Below are 18503 nucleotides of genomic sequence, written 5' to 3' on the forward strand. Positions count from 1 at the left end.
GCTGTACAGAAAGTTTCAGGTCACTCTGGGAGACAAATAAAAACCTTGACTGCTTTTGCTGGTGTGCGCTCCCACATCCGTAACCAAGCACATAAGAGGCTGTGACAGCCTCGCCGGCTGAGGCACTGGGTGAGCTAGCTCTGCCTCCCAGAGCTTTCAGTTGGCCCACTTCACCATCCACTCCATCTGTGAACTGCTGAAGTAGTCTGAAGGGCTCAGCCCTGCAAATCCATAGCTGCAGGATCTCCTGACGCAGACCACAGGGTACCCGGGAGGAGCCCTGGTAAGGACGTAGTGTTGATAGAGTAACAAAAGCCAGAGGTCTTGAACCAGACCAGTGACTCCTTGCAACGAACATTTGCAAGTAAAGATGTGTGGACCGAAGGGTATACTGTGGGACACACTGACTCACTACAGCTTCTTCAGTGAGATTTTTGTTGTTGTTTTCTTGGGGAAGGGAAGGATAGAAGATGGATACAGAAAGACGTGGAGCTGAATGGGATTCACTGCATGGTGTGAAATCCACAAAGAATTAGAAGTTTGAGGGGGGTAAAAAAAAAGGCAGAGGCAGGAGGATCAAGTCCGGCCTAGCCAGGGCTGCATAGTGAGACTCTGTTCCATGTTAGAAACACAGAAAGCAAACCTGTTTAAGCCCTGCTTCTGCGCAAAGATAGAAGAGTAAGCCAGATGACATATCAATCAATACTCGTTTAGCACACATGAAGCTACCGTCTGTGTTCTATCGTGTCTCACATACCATCAAATAATACTCTTCCAAAGGTCTGTAAGCCAGAAGGACGGAGAAGAGCGTGTGCGTGAGAAGTTGTATCAAACTCTGGGCTCTTTCCATGTCATGTAAAAGTTGTGCATCCAGAAGCACAAAGCCACCAGTGAGACCGCGTGGCCATCCCTGCAGGCAGTGTGTGCTCTGTCTTGAATCTAGTGTTGGCCTCTCCCACACCCCCTTGTCTTTGTGGTCCAAACTCCAACAGAGCTTCACCATGTGGAGATGGCTGTCAGGTAGAGCAGCTTGTGTAACTGAAATGTCTCTGGGTAATATTCCGGGAAGCTCAGTGGTGGGCTAGTGTGAGGATGTGTCTGCCTCGCGCAGACCAAAGCTGATAGTCCACCACTGGGAGTTCGTTCAGCTCGTGTCCTGCTCTGGAGAACTGTTGGTGGCTCTTCAGCCAGTTGTTCTCTGAGAAATCGTCTGCAAGCATTGAGTTTACAGCTAAGTGTTCTAAGTGATGTCTGGAATGTCAGAGTTTGTGTCAGTGTTATAAACTGAAGCTAGTGGTTATTTTAACACCGTTACCTGAGCCTAAAACTAAAGGACAGACTGAGTACCCCTTATCCAAAATACTTGGGAGAAGACGTGTTTTGAGTTTTGGCTTTCTTCAGATTTTGGAATGTTTGCATATACTTAATGATGTATTTCAGGAGTGAGGCCCAGGTCTAACGCCCGAAATCATTTATGGTGCAGGCTCACTGTGTCCATATAGCTTAAAAGTAATCTTACACAGTTAGCACTTGTCACATTTCGGAGCACTACAGATTTTTGGATAAGGATCGCTCTTTGTTGACCATACAGAGTTAATAATGCGGCGAAATTTTATTTCCAATGTTTCTTCTAAGATAATTCTGAATTTTTTAAGTGTAAAAAGGATGAAGTAGGGTTTGTGATGCAGCTCAGTGGTAGCGCACTTCCTAGTGTGTACCAGGTCCTCTTTGATTTCCTAGCACCGTAAACAGAGAAACGTACGAGAGATACTCAATCTTTGAGAGTAAGATGGGCTGGCTTTGCAATCTAATTATATATTCTTAAGCTCAAGTACACAACAGACCTGGAAGTAAATGACAGTTTTTGCCAGAATGCCCTCTCTCTACAGTATAAATAGCCTCTGATACAGTTCATACTTTGGAAATTCTAATTTCTTCTTCTTTCTGTTTTTGTCTAGAGAGGATTCGGCAGAGGCACCCGTAGCTGATTCTAACCATCCGTCAAAGTCCCCGCTGGAGAAGTTTATGGTCAAGCTGTGCACCCATCATCAGAAGCAGTTCATCCGTGTCCTGAGTGACCTGTACACCGAGTCTCAGCCAGGCTCTGAGGACCTGCAGCCTTTGGGACCCTCAGTGATGGATGTCTCTGCTTGCGATTCAGATTGTGCCGGCCTGGGCAGCAGAGACGATGAAAAGGATGATGCGTGTCTTGATGGGGGTTCTCCTGCTTCCGTAAAGTTGTTCTTAGATTCATCGGGGTCTCCTGGCTCCCTGAATGTGACTGAAGAAACCATGAAGGACCCACCTCCTGAGACAGACTCTGTAGATGGGAAAGAGAATGCCTTGAGCACTGTCCAGAAAGATTCCTCCGGCCCCCCAGATGCCCGACAGAACCCCACAGGTTCTGCAGACAGTCCCACTGTGGGATGCCTCAGTACGTTGGATTCTTCCTCTTTTAACTCCCCCCACAGTTCTAAAAGCTTAGAGGGGCAAACCACTGGCCAGGAGCAAGACACAGACATGAAACCCCGTGAGGATGCTGAGGACAGTGCCCCAGCATCAGTCCAAAGTCTGGCTGCAGTGGAGGTGGTGGCTGAGAACACTGAAGAGGGCGGTAGCTGTATTGTTTCTCAAAGAAACTCATTCAAAGCTTTATCAGAAGAGACGTGGGACTCCGGGTTTATGGGAAACTCGTCCAGGACTGCAGACAAAGAGAATGCTTTACAGTGTGGCTCAAGAACATCCTCCCCCCAGGATTTAGAGACAGATGAGCAAGATGCAAGGCCAAAGCAAGAGAACCATCTCCACTCACTAGGTAGAAACAAGGCGGGGTTCCAGACATACCCCAGAGACAAGGGCCATTTCGATCATTCCAAAGGTGGTTGGTTAGCTCCCAGCCCCACGCCAACTGTACACAGAGCATCCAATGGCCACTCACAAACCAAGATGATATCGGCCTCCATCAAGACTGCTCGGAAAAGTAAGAGGGCGTCGGGGTTGAGGATAAATGATTATGACAACCAGTGTGATGTCGTTTATATCAGTCAACCAATAACAGAATGCCACTTTGAGAATCAAAGATCCATATTATCTTCTCGGAAAACAGCCCGAAAGAGTACCCGGGGATACTTTTTCAATGGTGATTGCTGTGAGCTGCCAACTGTTCGCACGCTGGCCAGGAATTTATGCTCCCAAGAAAAAGGAAGCTGCTCACCGATAACATCAGAGGCAGTGGTGACTCCCAAGCAGACTCTTACAGGTCCCACCTCAAAGCACACAGTAGGTGTGCAGCTTCCCACAGTAGGTGTGCAACTTCCCACAGGAGGTGTGCAGCTTCCCACAGGAGGTGCGCAGCTTCGTACAGTGGATGCCCAGCTTCCCACAGGAGGTGTACAACTTCCTACAGCGGATGCCCAGCTTCCCACAGTAGGCATACAACTTGCTACAGTGGATGCCCAGCTTCCCACAGTAGGTGCACATCTTGCTACAGCAGATGAGCAGCTTCCCACAGTAGGTGCACAGCTTCCTACAGCAGATGAGCAGCTTCCCACAGTAGGTGCACAGCTTCCTACAGCAGATGAGCAGCTTCCCACAGTAGGTGCACAGCTTCCTACAGCAGATGAGCAGCTTCCCACAGTAGGTGCACAGCTTCCTACAGCAGATGAGCAGCTTCCCACAGTAGGTGCACAGCTTCCTACTGCAGATGAGCAGCTTCCCACAGTAGGTGCACAACTTCCTACAGTCAATGTCCAGCTTCCCTCAGTGAATGCACAACTTCCTACAGTGGATGTCCAGCTTCCCACAGTGGATGTGCAAATTCCCACAGTTGATATGCAGCTTCCCACAGCAGGTGAGCAGCTTCTGAAAGAAGATACCGGTGACGATCCTAGGAAAGAAAGAACCTCCCTCGAGGAGGGGGACGAAGACACATCATCAGCGAAAGAACATCAGGAGCCAGAGGTTTGCCTCACCAAGAATGAACAGGATCCTAGCGTCTCCCCTAGGCCAGGAGAGACCACACCCTCCAGCCCACCATGTCTTCTGCCTGCTGCCCTCACTAATGAGGATCCGTCTGAGATGCCAGAAGGCAGCACTGTGGTCTCATCCCCAACAGCAAGTGTACTATCTTTCCATGAGCAAGACCAGCCACCAGCAGCCTCCCTGCTAGGACCAGAGGAGATGCAGGCACAGGAGTGCCACCTGGTTCTGACAGGTGGAAGCATCCCCCTCACCTCTGGGGAGGGCAGTGAAGACCTCCTATGTAGACCTCAGTTTTCTCCCGAAACAGCCGTCAGAGAGGGGCGTTCTCCATGCTCAGCGGATGAAAGTCCTGCTGTGGCTTTAGATCCTCCCCTGAGTCTAGAACTGTCTGAGCATGACCAAAGCACCAGCACTGAGGCTGAGGCCAGAGACACCCCTGGGGAGACACTGTTTCTAGATGGCTCCCTGCCCCTACTGGAGAGCAGCATTGTCACTGATGAGAAGAACCCAAGCCAGACGGAAGGAGGTGAGGTGGCAAGTGGAACAGGACACCTGGAGGCACATGACGAGGATATAAAATACTCAGCAGAAAATGATCCGAGTGAGCCAAACTCTGACTCACCCGAAGAGAATGTGGATAAGAAGAAAAAGGCTAAAAAGCTCCCCGAGGCCTCTGATAGGTGCCTGAGAAGTCAACTTGTAGATTCTTCCTCTGCTGACAGGTACCCAGGGAGCCAGGGTTTGGATTCAAATGCTGCTTGTTCTGAAGTCAAAGTTTCTAAAAATCATGCTGTAAAGCATTCTAAAAGAGAAGGGGACTGTGGCGGGGTGACATCTGAGGGCTCAGTGATTGACAGCAACCATACAGACAGTCTGGAGGACACTGAAGACCCTGGTGTCAGTGAACATTCCTCTGATGAAGAAACCAAGCAGGAGGCTGAAGGACTTGGTGTCGTTACAAGGCAGACTGTTAAAAACCTGTTGGCAAAGGAAGTTAAAAGGGAAGAGGGAGGAACGTCCCCAAGCAGTGACCCAGCCACTGTTAGCCAGCCATCGCCTCAGGACAACCTGGGAACCCGTGTGTGGTCCAAGATAGATGAGAAAGATGCTCACGTGCCCTCGGAAAGCATTCCTTGCAAGAGAGACCCAGAGCAGGTGAAAGAGAACCCGGGACATATTGTCATACAGGACACGGAGGCCGCTGTTAGGGAGGTAGACACTGAGGATACCCACCATGAAGATGGTGCCGGCCTTGCTCCATGTAGCTCAGCCAGTCAGAGTGGCGATGCTGCTGGGCCACCGAAATTGGGAAGAAGGCCTAAGAGACTGCCTTCCTCAACCTACAACCTGAGGCCTGCTCATTGTGTGGGTGCCTTGGACACTGCAAAAATGACTTCAGAGAAGCAAGCTACACAAGTAAACCCAGCGCCCAAGGAAAGTGGAGCTTCTCAGAGTGCAGAGTCCTTAGACGAGGAAGATTCAGACACGGTGGCAGAGGAGCAACCCAAGTTTGTGGGTTGGTGTGCAGAGGAGGAGAACCAGGAGCTGATCGCCAGCTTCAACGCTCAGTACCTGAGAGTCCAGAAGGCCTGGATCCAGCTGGAGAAAGAGACTCAGCCGACAGCGAGAGCCAGGAACAAGTCTGACAAGCTGAAGGAGATTTGGAAGAGCAAGAAGAGGTCACGGAAGTGCAGGGGGTCACTGGAGGTGCAAAGGTTCTCTCCCGTTCAGATGCTGTTTATGACAAACTTTAAGCTGTCTAACATCTGTAAGTGGTTCTTAGAGACAACAGAAACTCGGTCTCTGGTCATTGTGAAGAAACTAAATACTCGTCTTCCTGGAGACATCCCCCTTGTTAAACACCCTCTTCAGAAGTACCCTCCTTCCACCATGTACCCTAGCTCACTGCAGGCAGAACGCTTGAAAAAACACTTAAAGAAATTCCCAGGAGCCATTCCTGCCAGGAATAACTGGAAAACCCAGAAGCTGTGGGCTAAGCTACGAGAGAATCCTGAGCAGATAGAGCCAGACGCTGGCAGTGACGTCAGCCTTGGCCCTAACAGTGGGGACAGTGTGGAGGAAGTCAGGGAAAGCAGGCACAGCCGTCCTCCCACCAACCTGCCTACTCCAGCCAGCACCCGGATCCTTAGAAAGTATTCCAATATTCGAGGAAAGCTCAGAGCACAGCGCCTAGACAGCTCAGTGGGCGGGGCTTCTGAAATTAAGCAGGGACGTAAGAGTGTGTGCATCAACCCGTTAATGTCCCCCAAGCTCGCCCTCCAGGTGGGTGCAGATGGGTTTCCTGTCAACCCCAAGAGGGCTGAAAGAAGCAAGGGGAGAAGAGGGAAGCAGATGCCGGAAACCTTGCTTAAAGTGGAAGGTCAGAACAAGCGCAAAAGAGCAGAAGGCTCCGGTACTCAAGACGGTAAGGACAAGGGGCCGGCAACAAAAGCCAGCAGAGTCCTTTCTGCTGCAAAGAAGCTAGCTGCAAAGGACAGAGTCAACCAACTATCCAAGAAGATGACCTTGAAAGAGAACAAAGTGAGAGTCTGTAGGAAGGGTCCTGGGAAGAGCTGCCCAGCATCCAGGAGAGAAAAGGAGAATGCAAACAGAAGACCCGGCCATCCCACGGCAGCCTCTGAAGCGCTCGCAAAGCCTTCTAAACAAAGGGGCGCAAGAGAAGCCTCTTCAAAGCCCCCCAAAGCCAGGAGGAGAAACCGGAAGCTGAGCAGTGGGAGGGGCCGAGCCAGACCCTTGGCAAAAAGCCCAGAGAACCGGACTGCCCCCAGAAAAAGAAAGCTCAAGGCCAAACTGGACTCTTCCCAGGGCAAACGGAGGCGGTTAGAAGCCAAGTGAAACCTGGATAGCCACTGAAGAACGGGCCCATGAAAGCAACCTTTCATTTTGCATTAACAGAATCTGTTTTTATAAGCTTATCAAGCCTTTCTCGTTGTAGTTACAGGATACGCCAGTTTGAGATGTCAGAAAATGCATCTTAGCTGGAGAAGGGAACTTGTAGAGAGTTCTTCTCTGGGGCTAAGAGAAGTTGTACGTTTTCTGGTTGTTCCTTGGGTTTTAAACTTGGAACCAAGCAGTTTTTATTTTAAGAAGAACAGTGCCTTATTTATCCTTTTTTGTTTAAAAATTTACAAAAGCTAAGAAGCTGATGTATGTGACTAAAGGCTTGTATTTTATACTTGACGCACAAGCACTTGTTCTGTCACTGAGGAAGCCGCCGCCACACATGCGGAAGCCAGTGAGCGAGGAGCCGTCAGCAGCTGCCCGTGCGCCCCTGGACAGGTGCACCTTGCAGCCCGCAGCACAACTCCCTCTCTGTCCTGTTTGGTTTTTATTTGATTGATATTTGAAAGCTGAACCAAATCATTTCTATGGTATGTGGAGAATGCAGGGGATTTATAATTATTATAAAAGATTAATGTTTCTGTTACTTTTCTTCCAAAACACATATTGTTGATCACCCCCTTCATCTTTTTATTTTTTAAATCATTTCAGATCATGTTCTCAAATTAGTGTGCCCATGAAACAAAGATGTGCTACAGTTTCTTTTGTTGTTTTTTGTTATGTTTTTGGGTTTTTTTGTTTTTTGGTTTTTTTTTGCCCCAAATTATGTTACTACTATCATGCCTGTCATTTGACCATTAGGATGAGCGACTCTTGTTTTCTTACTTACACAAAGTATTTCCCTGCGCAGCGGAAGTCGAGGTGTTCTTTCTGGCAGTGGAAAAGCTTAGCCGTGTGCATATATGCATCTTACATGCTTGTGGTTGCTACCTACAAGTGTCTTCTGTACTGGTTTCACAGAAAAGCTCCTCCTTCCCCAGGCAGTGTATCTGTGAGCTGAGCAGTTAGCAGTGGCTGGAGTGTTTGAAAGTGATTCAGAGTCTCCATGTGCATCTCTAATCCCGGCTCCAGACTTGGGAGAGGTGTCGTGAGCAGTGGCTTGGAAAGACTAGGCCCACCATCAGCTGAAGCTGCCCAGAGTCTTAGTGGAGCCACATCCCCACACTCAGATGAGTGGAGTTCAGTGGGACTCTCGGATGTGAATGTCTTTGCCTGGAGTAGGTGTCTACTCAAATTGACAGTTCCGTTCTTGTGGCTAAACACTTGCAGAGTCACCCCTCCCCCACCGCGTCATTCTGTCCCGTGGCTCAGAAGTGAGACCCGCAATAATTGAAAGTGATGTTTGCCTTTTCTTGGAGCCTGGCGTGGCCCCATTGGCTTTCCTCGGTGCCTACAGCATTGCTCCATTTCAGCAGTGTGCACTTGACACTCCCACCGGGCCAGTCAGCAAGCCCTCGGTCGCTAAAGCCTGTCGGCTTTGACGTGCTCTGTCACCAAAATAGGCTCGCGTGCACAGCTGCTGCCCTGCTCTCATTACTAAAAGTTTCTGTGTAGTTTGCTTCCGATCTTTTTAGATCAACCCAGGTGGGCTTTTATATGCAAATCATGATAAAACAGGCCTTCTACCTATTTTGCTATTGTTAAAGGTTTGCTGCAGATAATGGAAACTTCTGATAATTTGTTAGGACTGGAGCATTTGATTCATGAGAAGTTGAGAATTGTGTTGAATTTTCACAGATAATGGAAGTCATCATTTTCTTTTTTTTTTTTAAACGTCACCTCTGTCCCACGAGCCTCCTCCTTCCCTCTCCCTTTCCCCATTTCCCGTTTTATTATTGTTATTATTGTTGTTATTATTATCTTTGACCTTGACCATTCACAAGCTACCTATCGTGGTGAGACTGCCGAGTGCTGGCAACTCTTTCTCAGCATTAGGTCGCACGTAAGCATTACTATGATTTGAATAGGTTCATTTAATCCTAAAAAATGGTTTTAAGGCTTAAAAGAACTTTTGCTCTAGTTTTCACTGGATATTGTTGTGGTGACTTAAATGGCTGAGGCTCACTAATGTCAGGTGTGCCGATGCCCGTATATATGAGGTGCCCTTGGCTACCTGGAGATTCCCTCGTAAGGTGCTTGGGTTAGGTTAGGGCGAGGAGTGAGTGGTAAGTTGGTGGGATGCTTCCAGTTCCAAGTTTATAATTCATTCCATTACTTTTCTGATGGTGTTTTCGGTTTTAAAAGTTCTCTTTAAGATATGCTGCATTTGAAGGAGGTGTGTGGAAGTGTTTATTATATAGCCACCTAACAATGACATAAGCATCTTGAAAATCAACTTATACTTGATACTAATAACTCCATTTAGACAGACAGACAGTCTACCAAATTAGCACCGTCAGGTTAAGTAATCTCATTTTTGCTGATAGAAGAAAGGACACAAAAGCAAAGCCTGACAGTGGCTCTAGGCCTTTCCACACCCAGAGCATGCTGGGAAATCAGCCCCTCAGCATCTCCAGGTTTGGCCTTGACTCCAGCCTCTTTGTTTTCCTGCCTTCCTGTAGCCATTTTCAAGTGTGACTTGACACCATGTGTAATGCACTCTGTCCCACAGTTTTGATGCTAAGTCTGAAAGGCATCCTGCTCCTGGCCCTCCCCTCACTCAACAAGGTGGCTGTCAGAGGCTGGCGCTGAAGTGGAGGCCAGAGCACTGGTTCCCTCTGTTCAGGAGCTGGGAGATGCCCAGGAGGCATCCGAGAAGCTTCCTTGGGAGATTCACTTTCTCTCTCACTGGGCTCCCTGGGGTGCAGGTTTGGAGTTTTATTCTGGTATTTCCTCGGCTCTGTTAGTGTTGCAGTGCACTGGGAAGGCCCCAAACCTCTTTCTGTTCTGGGAGCTTCCTATATAGGAATGTTACCTGAGTCTTGATCTACAGTTGCTAGTCCCTGGGATTCCCTGGGTCTTGCTGGGTTTGTTTTTTGTTTTTTGTTTGGGAGGGGGGTTCTTGATGGAAGATTTTACACTGTCCTCTCTAAACCACAGCTGAGCTGTGGGGTTTGCACCTCATCATTCTGTAACGGCTTAGAGAGAAGAGTTATGCATCCCTTTCCCCAGGGGCCCAGTACATCACACAGCACAGGTCGATTTCCCACCATGCACCTTGCAGTCATCAGCAAGCATCACTTTAAGACAGATGCTGTAAACCAAGATGTGGCCTGTTTCCAGCCGTGTGATGGCCTCTGTATCGAGGGCACGGCTGCTATTCATGGATTGCACAGCTGCTGTTCATGGATCAGTAGACTTAAGAGTCCCATAGGAAATGACATCGTGCTACATGGTGCAAACCAGAGATGCTTCGGTGTGGCCATCAACAAGTCTGTGCTTGTCACAATACCAGAAACAGACTGAATAATCCAAGAAGCTGCCCAGTAGCCAGGGAACCACCTTCATCCCTGTGGCTTCAGATCAGCCAGTTCAGGCCTCCTCTTAGCTTAGATGACAGTCACAGACGTGCAGTGGGCTGGCCTCCCCTGTGTATAAATTTTGTTGGCACATAACCATGCCCTTTTGCTCACTGACTGTCCACGACATGGACTAAATACTTGGAGAAGTGGCCATGAAGCCCACAAAGCCTAAAATAACTGAATTTGCTGACTCCTGCTTGAGAAAATAACCTCTTTTAGGGATGGTTCTCCATTCCTCTTCTGTCCTATGCACATACTGTGTGCTCTTGACTGTAAGAGACCAAGTAAGCTCCGAAGAAGTGCATCTCCTTTTAAATCCTTCGCCCCAGCCTGTAGACAAGAACCCCTGAGCAAGGTGTCTTTGGATTTTTAAAATTCTGTGGCCTGGCCCCTGTGCTCCCATAGTTTATAACCCTAGAACTGCCTCTGGCTTTGTTTGCTAAAATAAGCCAAGACTGTCTCTGATGAGGTCAGCCAGGGGAGCTTCTGGTGAGCGTTTGCTTGAGGGAAAATTGCATAGCACGGAAACAAAGGTCTAGTGACAACCAAAGCGCTGGTTATAGCGTGTTACCATTGATCCATTTTCCGACGTACTCTCAGGTTGAGTGCCGTGTCAAAAACTTTAACAAGGGGGAACCTTGTCCGCTCTTTGGTGGGCAGTGCTGCAGACTTGAACTCTGGGCCTGATGTAAGCGAGGCAGACATTCTTTCTACACGGAGCTATGTGCCCAGATTATTTTGAATTCTTGCCTAGCGTTCTATATCTTCTAATGGCTGGCTATCTGCCGAGATGTTGGAACGCCTAAAGTATGAAGTGTCTATACCCAAAGAGGCCCTCGGGGCCACACAGCAGGTACTTCTACCTGCGTGCGTCCTTCCAGGGAAAGCTCCTTTTTAAAACGTAAACATGGCAGAACTGGGGAACTAGCCTTTTGAGACTGCTTTCAAAATAATTCAACTCTTGAAAATTCTGAAGACTCCTGTCACGTACAAGGGATGCATTGCTGAGCTAGTCACCTTGTAGCACCCCACTGTTCTGCACCCAAGGGACCACTGATGACAGTGTGCAAAGGCTGTCCTCAGTCATGCCTTTGTCCTTGGGTTTGAGCCAGTGGCGGTCAATTCCTTGCTTTACCTTCTCCCCACCCAGTTGTCCTTTTCCAGGCTCTCAGTGTATTGACCTCAGCCCATCACGCAGCCTGCCGATGGGCACAGGCACGTGACAAGGAGACCCTGAACCTTTCACACCCGATGGGCCTGTTTGATAGGGGTGCACTTACAAGCCCCCTGAAAGTGTAGACCACCCGCCTGAAACAGTGCCCCAGTGCCCATCGTGTGAGAATGCACCAGAGTGGTTTTTCACTGTTTGAAATGGAGAAGCAGAAATAACAGAACCACTAACAGACAATGGTCCACACTGCCTAGAATACTTAACTGTCTGACCCTTCAGGTCAGTGTACTGATCTTTGCAAAAGCCATTATGAAATTGTGTGAGCAGTTAAGCACACTTTTTTTTTCTTCACATAGGCCAGCATTGCAACAGTCCTCATGGGTTTGTGGCATCTTGCACGTCTGTCTCAGCATACAGTAGCCGTTGTACATCAGTGTTTGTAAAGAAGAAAAGATTGTCTTTGCCCATTAGACACTTGCTGAGGAGTTGTAGATAGAATGTATCAGCTAGGGTGTAGTTTAAAGTGTAGTTTTGTGAACCGAGGATGCAATCAGTCATCGTTCTTACGGGTCACCCCGAACTTGACTGATAGAGACATTACACCAGCAGTGTCTGACAGACACATGCTGATCTGCAGTGATCGAGCAGCCTACAGCAGTGCCTCTCTCAAAGCACAGGGGCTGGCAGTGTTCCACACTGATAGCCCTCCTTTCCTGCACCTACCGTGTGTGCAGGCTTACAGTCCTCAAACTTGGTCAGTATCTGTGGACAAAAGTGGCCGATCTTGGTGTGTTTGAACCCTGACCCAGGCCATTCGTTTTGTTTTGTTTTGTTTTTTAACATGAACAGTGTGTTGTCCGTGCACCAGCAGCTTTAGGCGCAGCAGGTCCAGGGCCCCCCAGCCTGCCGGGGAAGCCCCGGTGTGTTCAGGTCTGAAGCAGCTCCCCGTGCGGGGAGCCGTTCTTGGTACATTGCCTTTCTTCTCCCCTCCTGCCTATGCCACTGGCCCCCTTCCGGGTGGCATCTTCTCTGGGACACTCCCCCACCCCAAGTGCTTCGCTGAGCACATATCATATGAGAAGAATTGATTCATTGCCAGATTCTCACCGTGCTTGGTGGGCTGGGTCTGAATGCCGTTCCGGGCCCACCTTCTCTCCACTCCAGTTGGTACCATGCTGTACATCTCGTGTTGTGTCGTAGTTAGAGCTGTATGCTGTGCTTGGAAGCATTTGTGGTAAAGAAACTACACGGATAAGATTTGCATAATTTTGTATATTTATACCACAGGTAGGGATAATTGCTAGAGCCACTGTATCTTAGGGTAATTGATTTCCCTTTTGGCTTCTGCATTCGTAGTAGTTCTAGGAGACTGCAGTAGTGATTGGTTTCAAATACATAGAGTACATATTTATACACACCACTGTGGAGTTTATTTTACTGTGTAAATAGTGGTGTTTTCCTGTTCAAATGCTTCTATACAAAGTATTTATTTTAACAAAATTAGTTAACTGTCAAAAGGGCTTTCCCAGAACTGTTCTTGCTATCTCTTCTCCCAGCTCCCATGCTCAGCTACCAAACGCCTAAACATCACAGTAAAGGCTGGAGGCGTAACCTCAAAACCCTTACTGTATTTGGGTAGACACAACATGGATTGGGAACCTTAATGCTTCTCTGGATGCCCCATCCCAGACCAAAGCAGAGCTTGAAGGGGTGTGGCTTTGCTCAGCCCAGCATCCGGGCGTCCCCCATACCCACTTACCTATGCACCATTGATATATTCAGCCACTCACTTCCATGCATGGCCTGTGCAGGGAAGTGACCTTGGTTGTAGTCCTGTGACAAGCAGCCTTATGCCTGTGCAATGAGGAGAAACCATGGTGGTTGCCAATATGAGCTCGTCTGGCTCTCAGGATTTATGAAAGTCACCCTTTGACACACCCAGAAGAGGCACACATGTCACCTTCTGCACGTTGACAAATGTTAGGTACATCTTGGCTTTCCTCCTCTTTCTCATCAAGCATCTGTGCAGATGTGGCCCCTCCCACCCATCTGTAACCCATGGTTCTAAAATGCAATCAGCTTTGCTTCTTGGGAGTCCTGGTCTGCGGTCCAGAGTACCCACAGTGTCATAAACCAATGCTCTGTGGTCACCCATGTCCCTTTTCCTCTGTGCTTCATCCATGGCATCCCATCTGTCACTGTGTCACTCTGCTGGGATGGCTGGCTTGGCCTACCTCTCCAGGGCTCCAGAGTACTTGGAGACCAGGTATGTAGGGATTGCTGTCATCTATTTGAGCTGTAGTTTGCCTGTTTCCTTATAGCCTCCCTTTGTCTTTTCTGAACAAGGGATGCACTGGAACAGTAATGCCAGAGAATGTTTCTAAAATGCTGTTTGTAAGCAGATCTGATTTTGAGATGAAATGTGAATGGGTAACTGGGTGCCAGGGAATTTAGCACTGAACTAGACGGTCAAAACCTTTTAACCTTTGCAGAAAGTAGACTCTGTTCTCATCTAAATGTTCACAAGATGTAATGCTGTAAATAGTTTTCTAAGAAATATTTATTACATGTTCTGTATACAAAGTCGCATTCTGCGTGATGTTGGTGTGCATTATATTGTAGAAGATTATATTTTGAGTAGTGGACCTCTTTCACAACACAGTTCACTCATGGAGAAAGAAACAAACCAGCAGGTTGAGAGCTGTCTGGGGCATTCGATCTGTAATGGACCATGCAATCCAAGCTTTAACCGCCCCCTCTTCTGCCCTGGTTGTGTTATATATATTATATATACAGGTGTACAGTACAGGTCAGTGCTTGGGTCTGCAGAGCAGATTCCCAGGTGTTCTTTCTGACATGTTCCCATAGCAATATGACCCCAGGTGCTGACCAGTCCTGTTGTCTCAGAGGGTCAGGTTGGGGGACAGCTCTTGTGATGCCTCTTGCCTTTCCTAGGAGGCTGCTTTACTTGAATTGATGCTTCTATTTCTTCTGCATGCTCCCATGTCACAAAACTATAGCAGTGTGCGGGAACTCTCTGAGCACCAGACACAGCAAAGGTGACATGCCAGTCAAAAGGCTAGCGATTTCCCAGGAATTTTACTTTCCAGGACAGATGAGGCAAAGCTCGATTGGCCATAGAATAAATGTAAGGAATTTTTACCAGAGAACCATGTGGCCTACTGTATCCCCCCTCTCTGTCTGACTCACCTTTGGAAGCCAGCCCGTGTCCTGCCTTCTGCCTCTATGCCTAGGCTCCAGATGTCCATGGCCCCTAGAGTCTGGCTAGGTTCTTAATGTGCCCAACTCTGTTGAGCAGCCTTTCCTGTGACCGTCCTAAGCTTCACGACAAGGAGTACCCCACACCCAGATGCCCACTGTTAGAAGTGATGTAGTTTTCTAGGCTTTTGGAATATGTCCCTTTTTGTATTTCTGATGGTGTTTGGGGTTTTTCACTAGTGTTTTTTTCACTAGTGTTTTTTTCACTAGTGTTTTTTAGATTGAGGTGGGTGCGTGAAGGTAAACTTTCCACTGCTGAGCCCAAAAGCATGCAGAGGAGAGAACTTGCCCTGCATTGTGTTGTTGGGGAGGTGACTACTTACGGTGAGGGGGGTGGGGGGAGGGGCTTGTAGATGATACGGGGTTGAAATAGAAATTCTGGCCAGAGGTTTCCTACGTCTTTGATGTTTTGTAATGAAAGTCTCCCACATTAACCTTGCTTAATCTCAATGTAAGCCTGCTGTTTACCCTCAGGGAACAAGTGGTTTTCAAAATTGAGCTCCTCCAAGGTCCTGGGCCCGTGCCTGCGTGCGCTGGCCATCTCTGTGATCTCATGGCATTATTTTCCCATATGCATTATGATATTAAGAAGTTCAGCCCCACCCTGTATGAAAAGCACAGCCCAGTGCCCTAATTTAGGCTTGTGTGGTTGCCTTTGAGGGGCCTGGCGGGGGTCCTAGGAGGGCCATGCAATTTAACCGAAGCTCAGGTGTGCATTGGATTTTCTGTTAGGCCACAACGCTTCAGAGCGAGTTTAGGGCAGGGGCTACGGAAGGTTTTACTGGTCCTTCCTGGTGTTGCCGCCGAGGTCAGTCTTGTAGGTGTTTGGATGTGCTCCTTCTTGCTGTCTTGTGAGTCATAGCCAGTGCTCCAGATGCCCAAGGGGGAGGCCTCTGGAGGGTCCAGCCCTCCCTGACCTCAGCGCCTTTCAAACTAGTGAAGTGAGAAGACTCTACAAATGGCACCCGGCAGGGCAGTGCGTGCCTCTTGGGCCTGGACTCCACTGTTAGTGAGTGTAGGAAAATACTGTGTCTGTAATGGATGAAATTCAATGTATGCTGTGAATTTGTTGGTTTGAAACATTGAAAATTTTTCATTAGACAATGTTTACATACCTCACCTGAAGAACCTTTGAGAGTGTATATATGAAAATTAAAAATATATTGAGTTGCTTTAAAACAGTATGTATAGCTATAAAAGTTGGGGTTATTTTAACTTTGAGTATGTACCAAGTCTCTTAAATATTGAAATCTCGTAGACTTTCTGGCTTCTGTGTTTCGCTTTTCCCGTTGGACCACGTGGATAACTGTGTTTTTGTTCTTGATAAAAGGGGCCCCACACCGAAGTCCAGGCTTTGAAGGATTCTCGTGGTAGTTAGGGTTTTCTGGTTTGGTTTGAGGAAATGGGGTGTGGAGCTAGAGGGTGTGTGGGAGGGATTTCTCTAACATTGACATCTGTTCTGTGAGCTTTTTCAAGGCGCTTATTTTATTGCAGCATATTAAAGTTCTTTGATATTAAAGCGTGTTTGTGTAATCACTGGCGAGGGGGAGGGGACAATACGGCACAGCCTCCTGCCCCACTACTGTGTGGCTGAAAGCAGACTGTGTCAGCCATGGGGCTGGGCACTGCCCTAAACGATTAGTGATGCCCTGAGTTATACCTCACTTCAGGGGGTAGAAAATATAACCGAAGCGTCATGGGATCCACGGCAGGACAGCAAAGGTGTCAGTGCTCATCCTGAGGGGAGGGAACAAGCCAGCCCGGCCAGGTGCTATCCAGTTCTGTGACCCCAGCTGGACGGCAGCAGGAAACAAACCTTGCATTTGCCAGGGCTGCTCCTGTGATCTGCCTTGTTGCACCTGCTGGACGTGGGTCTGTTCAAGGTCATAGTTGACCCGTGAGACCCATGGAGCCAGTCCATCTCGTGGCTGTGTGTCACAGAATAGACGTAGTGGCCGTCCAGCAGCCCCTGGCTTTGCTTAATAACACTCAAGTTGAAAAGTTCCAATCTACAGATGTGTTTACTTAACCCAGGATTTTTAAAAAAATAGTTTAAAACTGTTAAGTTTTTCATTCCAAAAATTGGGGTCTCCAATTCTGGGTTGGGGGCGGGGGTGTTGTTCCTGTGTCTGGTTTTTGGTTTGTGCTGTTTTGTTTGAAGCTAATGAATTTAGGTCGTGGTGAAAGCCAGTTGGTACAGGTAGGCTGGACAGAAATGCTCTTCGGCTGCCACAGTCTGTAGCAGTGGGAGTTGACATTTGCCCCCTTGGTACCTGCTACTTTAGTAAGAAGTGGCAATAGAAACAGGGCCAAGGAGCACTGACCACTGGCTTCCTTCCCAGACGCTTGAGCCTATGACACTGCTGGGTTTCACTTTGTCCCCTCCACCCAGCTCTCTAGTGTGCCCTTCCTCTCCAGATCCCCAACAATCGTGAAGGCACCCAAGTTAATACACCTGTGCCCTTTCAAGGTGGCCGTGTGCTCTCAGAATGGGGCTTTGTAGCATTGCTACATTCTTGGGTGAGATCAGTTCATGGCCCTGGCAACAGTGGACGGCTTGGCACATCCTTTTACCTTTGGTGACTTATTGGGGGCGGGGGTGTCTTAGAAACGTAGATCCTGTTGTTCATCTCCTACATGCAGTGTTCTGGTCTGGTGTATGTTGCCCCCTTACTCTACTGGCCTGGGCACAGGGGCCTTCTAGGATTCTCCGAGAATACATGCTGCTTTCTAATCTGTTGCCCGGAAGCTCCAAGACCCTTGGGGTCTGGTTAAATGTGTGAACGGCTCTGTAGGCAAATGCTCAAAACATTAGTGTCAGGAGATGAGAGGGATCCTCCCCAGTTTGTCACACACCCGTTTCCTTCAGGATGAGCACGCCTTGTAACATCAGGGCTAGCAGACATCCTGGCTGTGATGACTGTGGCCAGTGTGCCCGCCCAGAGCCTTTCCACCCTGGGAAGGTGGAATGCTGGTTGCAGCAGGCTCGTTTTGACAAAGAAAGAGACCAGGCAGGCAGAAAGTCCATGAATCAATGTCATGTTCACATGGAAGACAGCAGACAATACTGACATATTCTAAAACAATACTTCTGGGGAAAGGGCAGATGCAGCTCCCTCAGGGACCGAAGCCAGTTTCTAAGAGTCGACCCAAACAAAGACTACAGAAACCCCAAACAAAAGGTCACAACCACATAGCATCTGAAAATCAAAGCAAGACACTGGAGGTTGACTTTAACATATAAAAATACTATAACAAAATGAAATACAAATATATATTAGAATCTGTAAGTATTCTGTATAAAGAGATACTTTCACGGTTAGGCTAACAGCAGGCAAAGAGGAAACAAAGACGGCCCTTTCCATTTCTTAGCATCGCCACAGGGCCCTGCGCAGTGCTGCCCACGTGCCGGCTCCTTGAGGACTGCCCTGCTTGGGTCTCTGCTGTGCGTGTCTAATGGAAACAGCTGGAGATGACCACAACGCAAACTGAAGATCTTTAACAAAGGGGAACACAATGTGGAGATGATTCCTCAAAGGGCTGGTCTGGTAGCCACCCCCTTACCTGACCTTACAAGTCCGAGTGTGGGCAGGTGATGGGAGAGATAGAGCAGGCCCTTGGCTTGCGAGATACTAAGTCAAAGGTAAAGTGGAACCGGGGGCACATGGCTCTCTGGGCACTCTCAAATCAGCCTCTCACCTCCATCCCGAGGCCTTGGGGAAAGGTGGCATCACCTCCCATGCTTCTTA

At 48.4% G+C, this 18503-nt stretch overlaps 1 protein-coding gene across 7 annotated transcripts in view; it reads left to right on the top strand.

Annotated features, from left to right (window-relative positions):
• The window catches only part of Lcor (ligand dependent nuclear receptor corepressor), a 103980-nt gene extending 96419 nt beyond the window's left edge, over positions 1 to 7561 (top strand). For all 7 annotated transcript variants that reach the window (XM_032891957.1, XM_032891954.1, XM_032891955.1 and 4 more), the window contains one exon: positions 1959 to 7561. In XM_032891957.1, the coding sequence (XP_032747848.1) occupies positions 1959 to 6837 (4879 nt within the window). In that variant the 3' untranslated portion in view covers positions 6838 to 7561. The remainder of the gene's footprint in view (positions 1 to 1958) is intronic.
• The last annotated feature ends 10942 nt before the right edge of the window (positions 7562 to 18503 follow it).

Source organism: Rattus rattus, chromosome 2, assembly GCF_011064425.1.
Source record: "Rattus rattus isolate New Zealand chromosome 2, Rrattus_CSIRO_v1, whole genome shotgun sequence".
Lineage (NCBI taxonomy): Eukaryota > Metazoa > Chordata > Mammalia > Rodentia > Muridae > Rattus > Rattus rattus.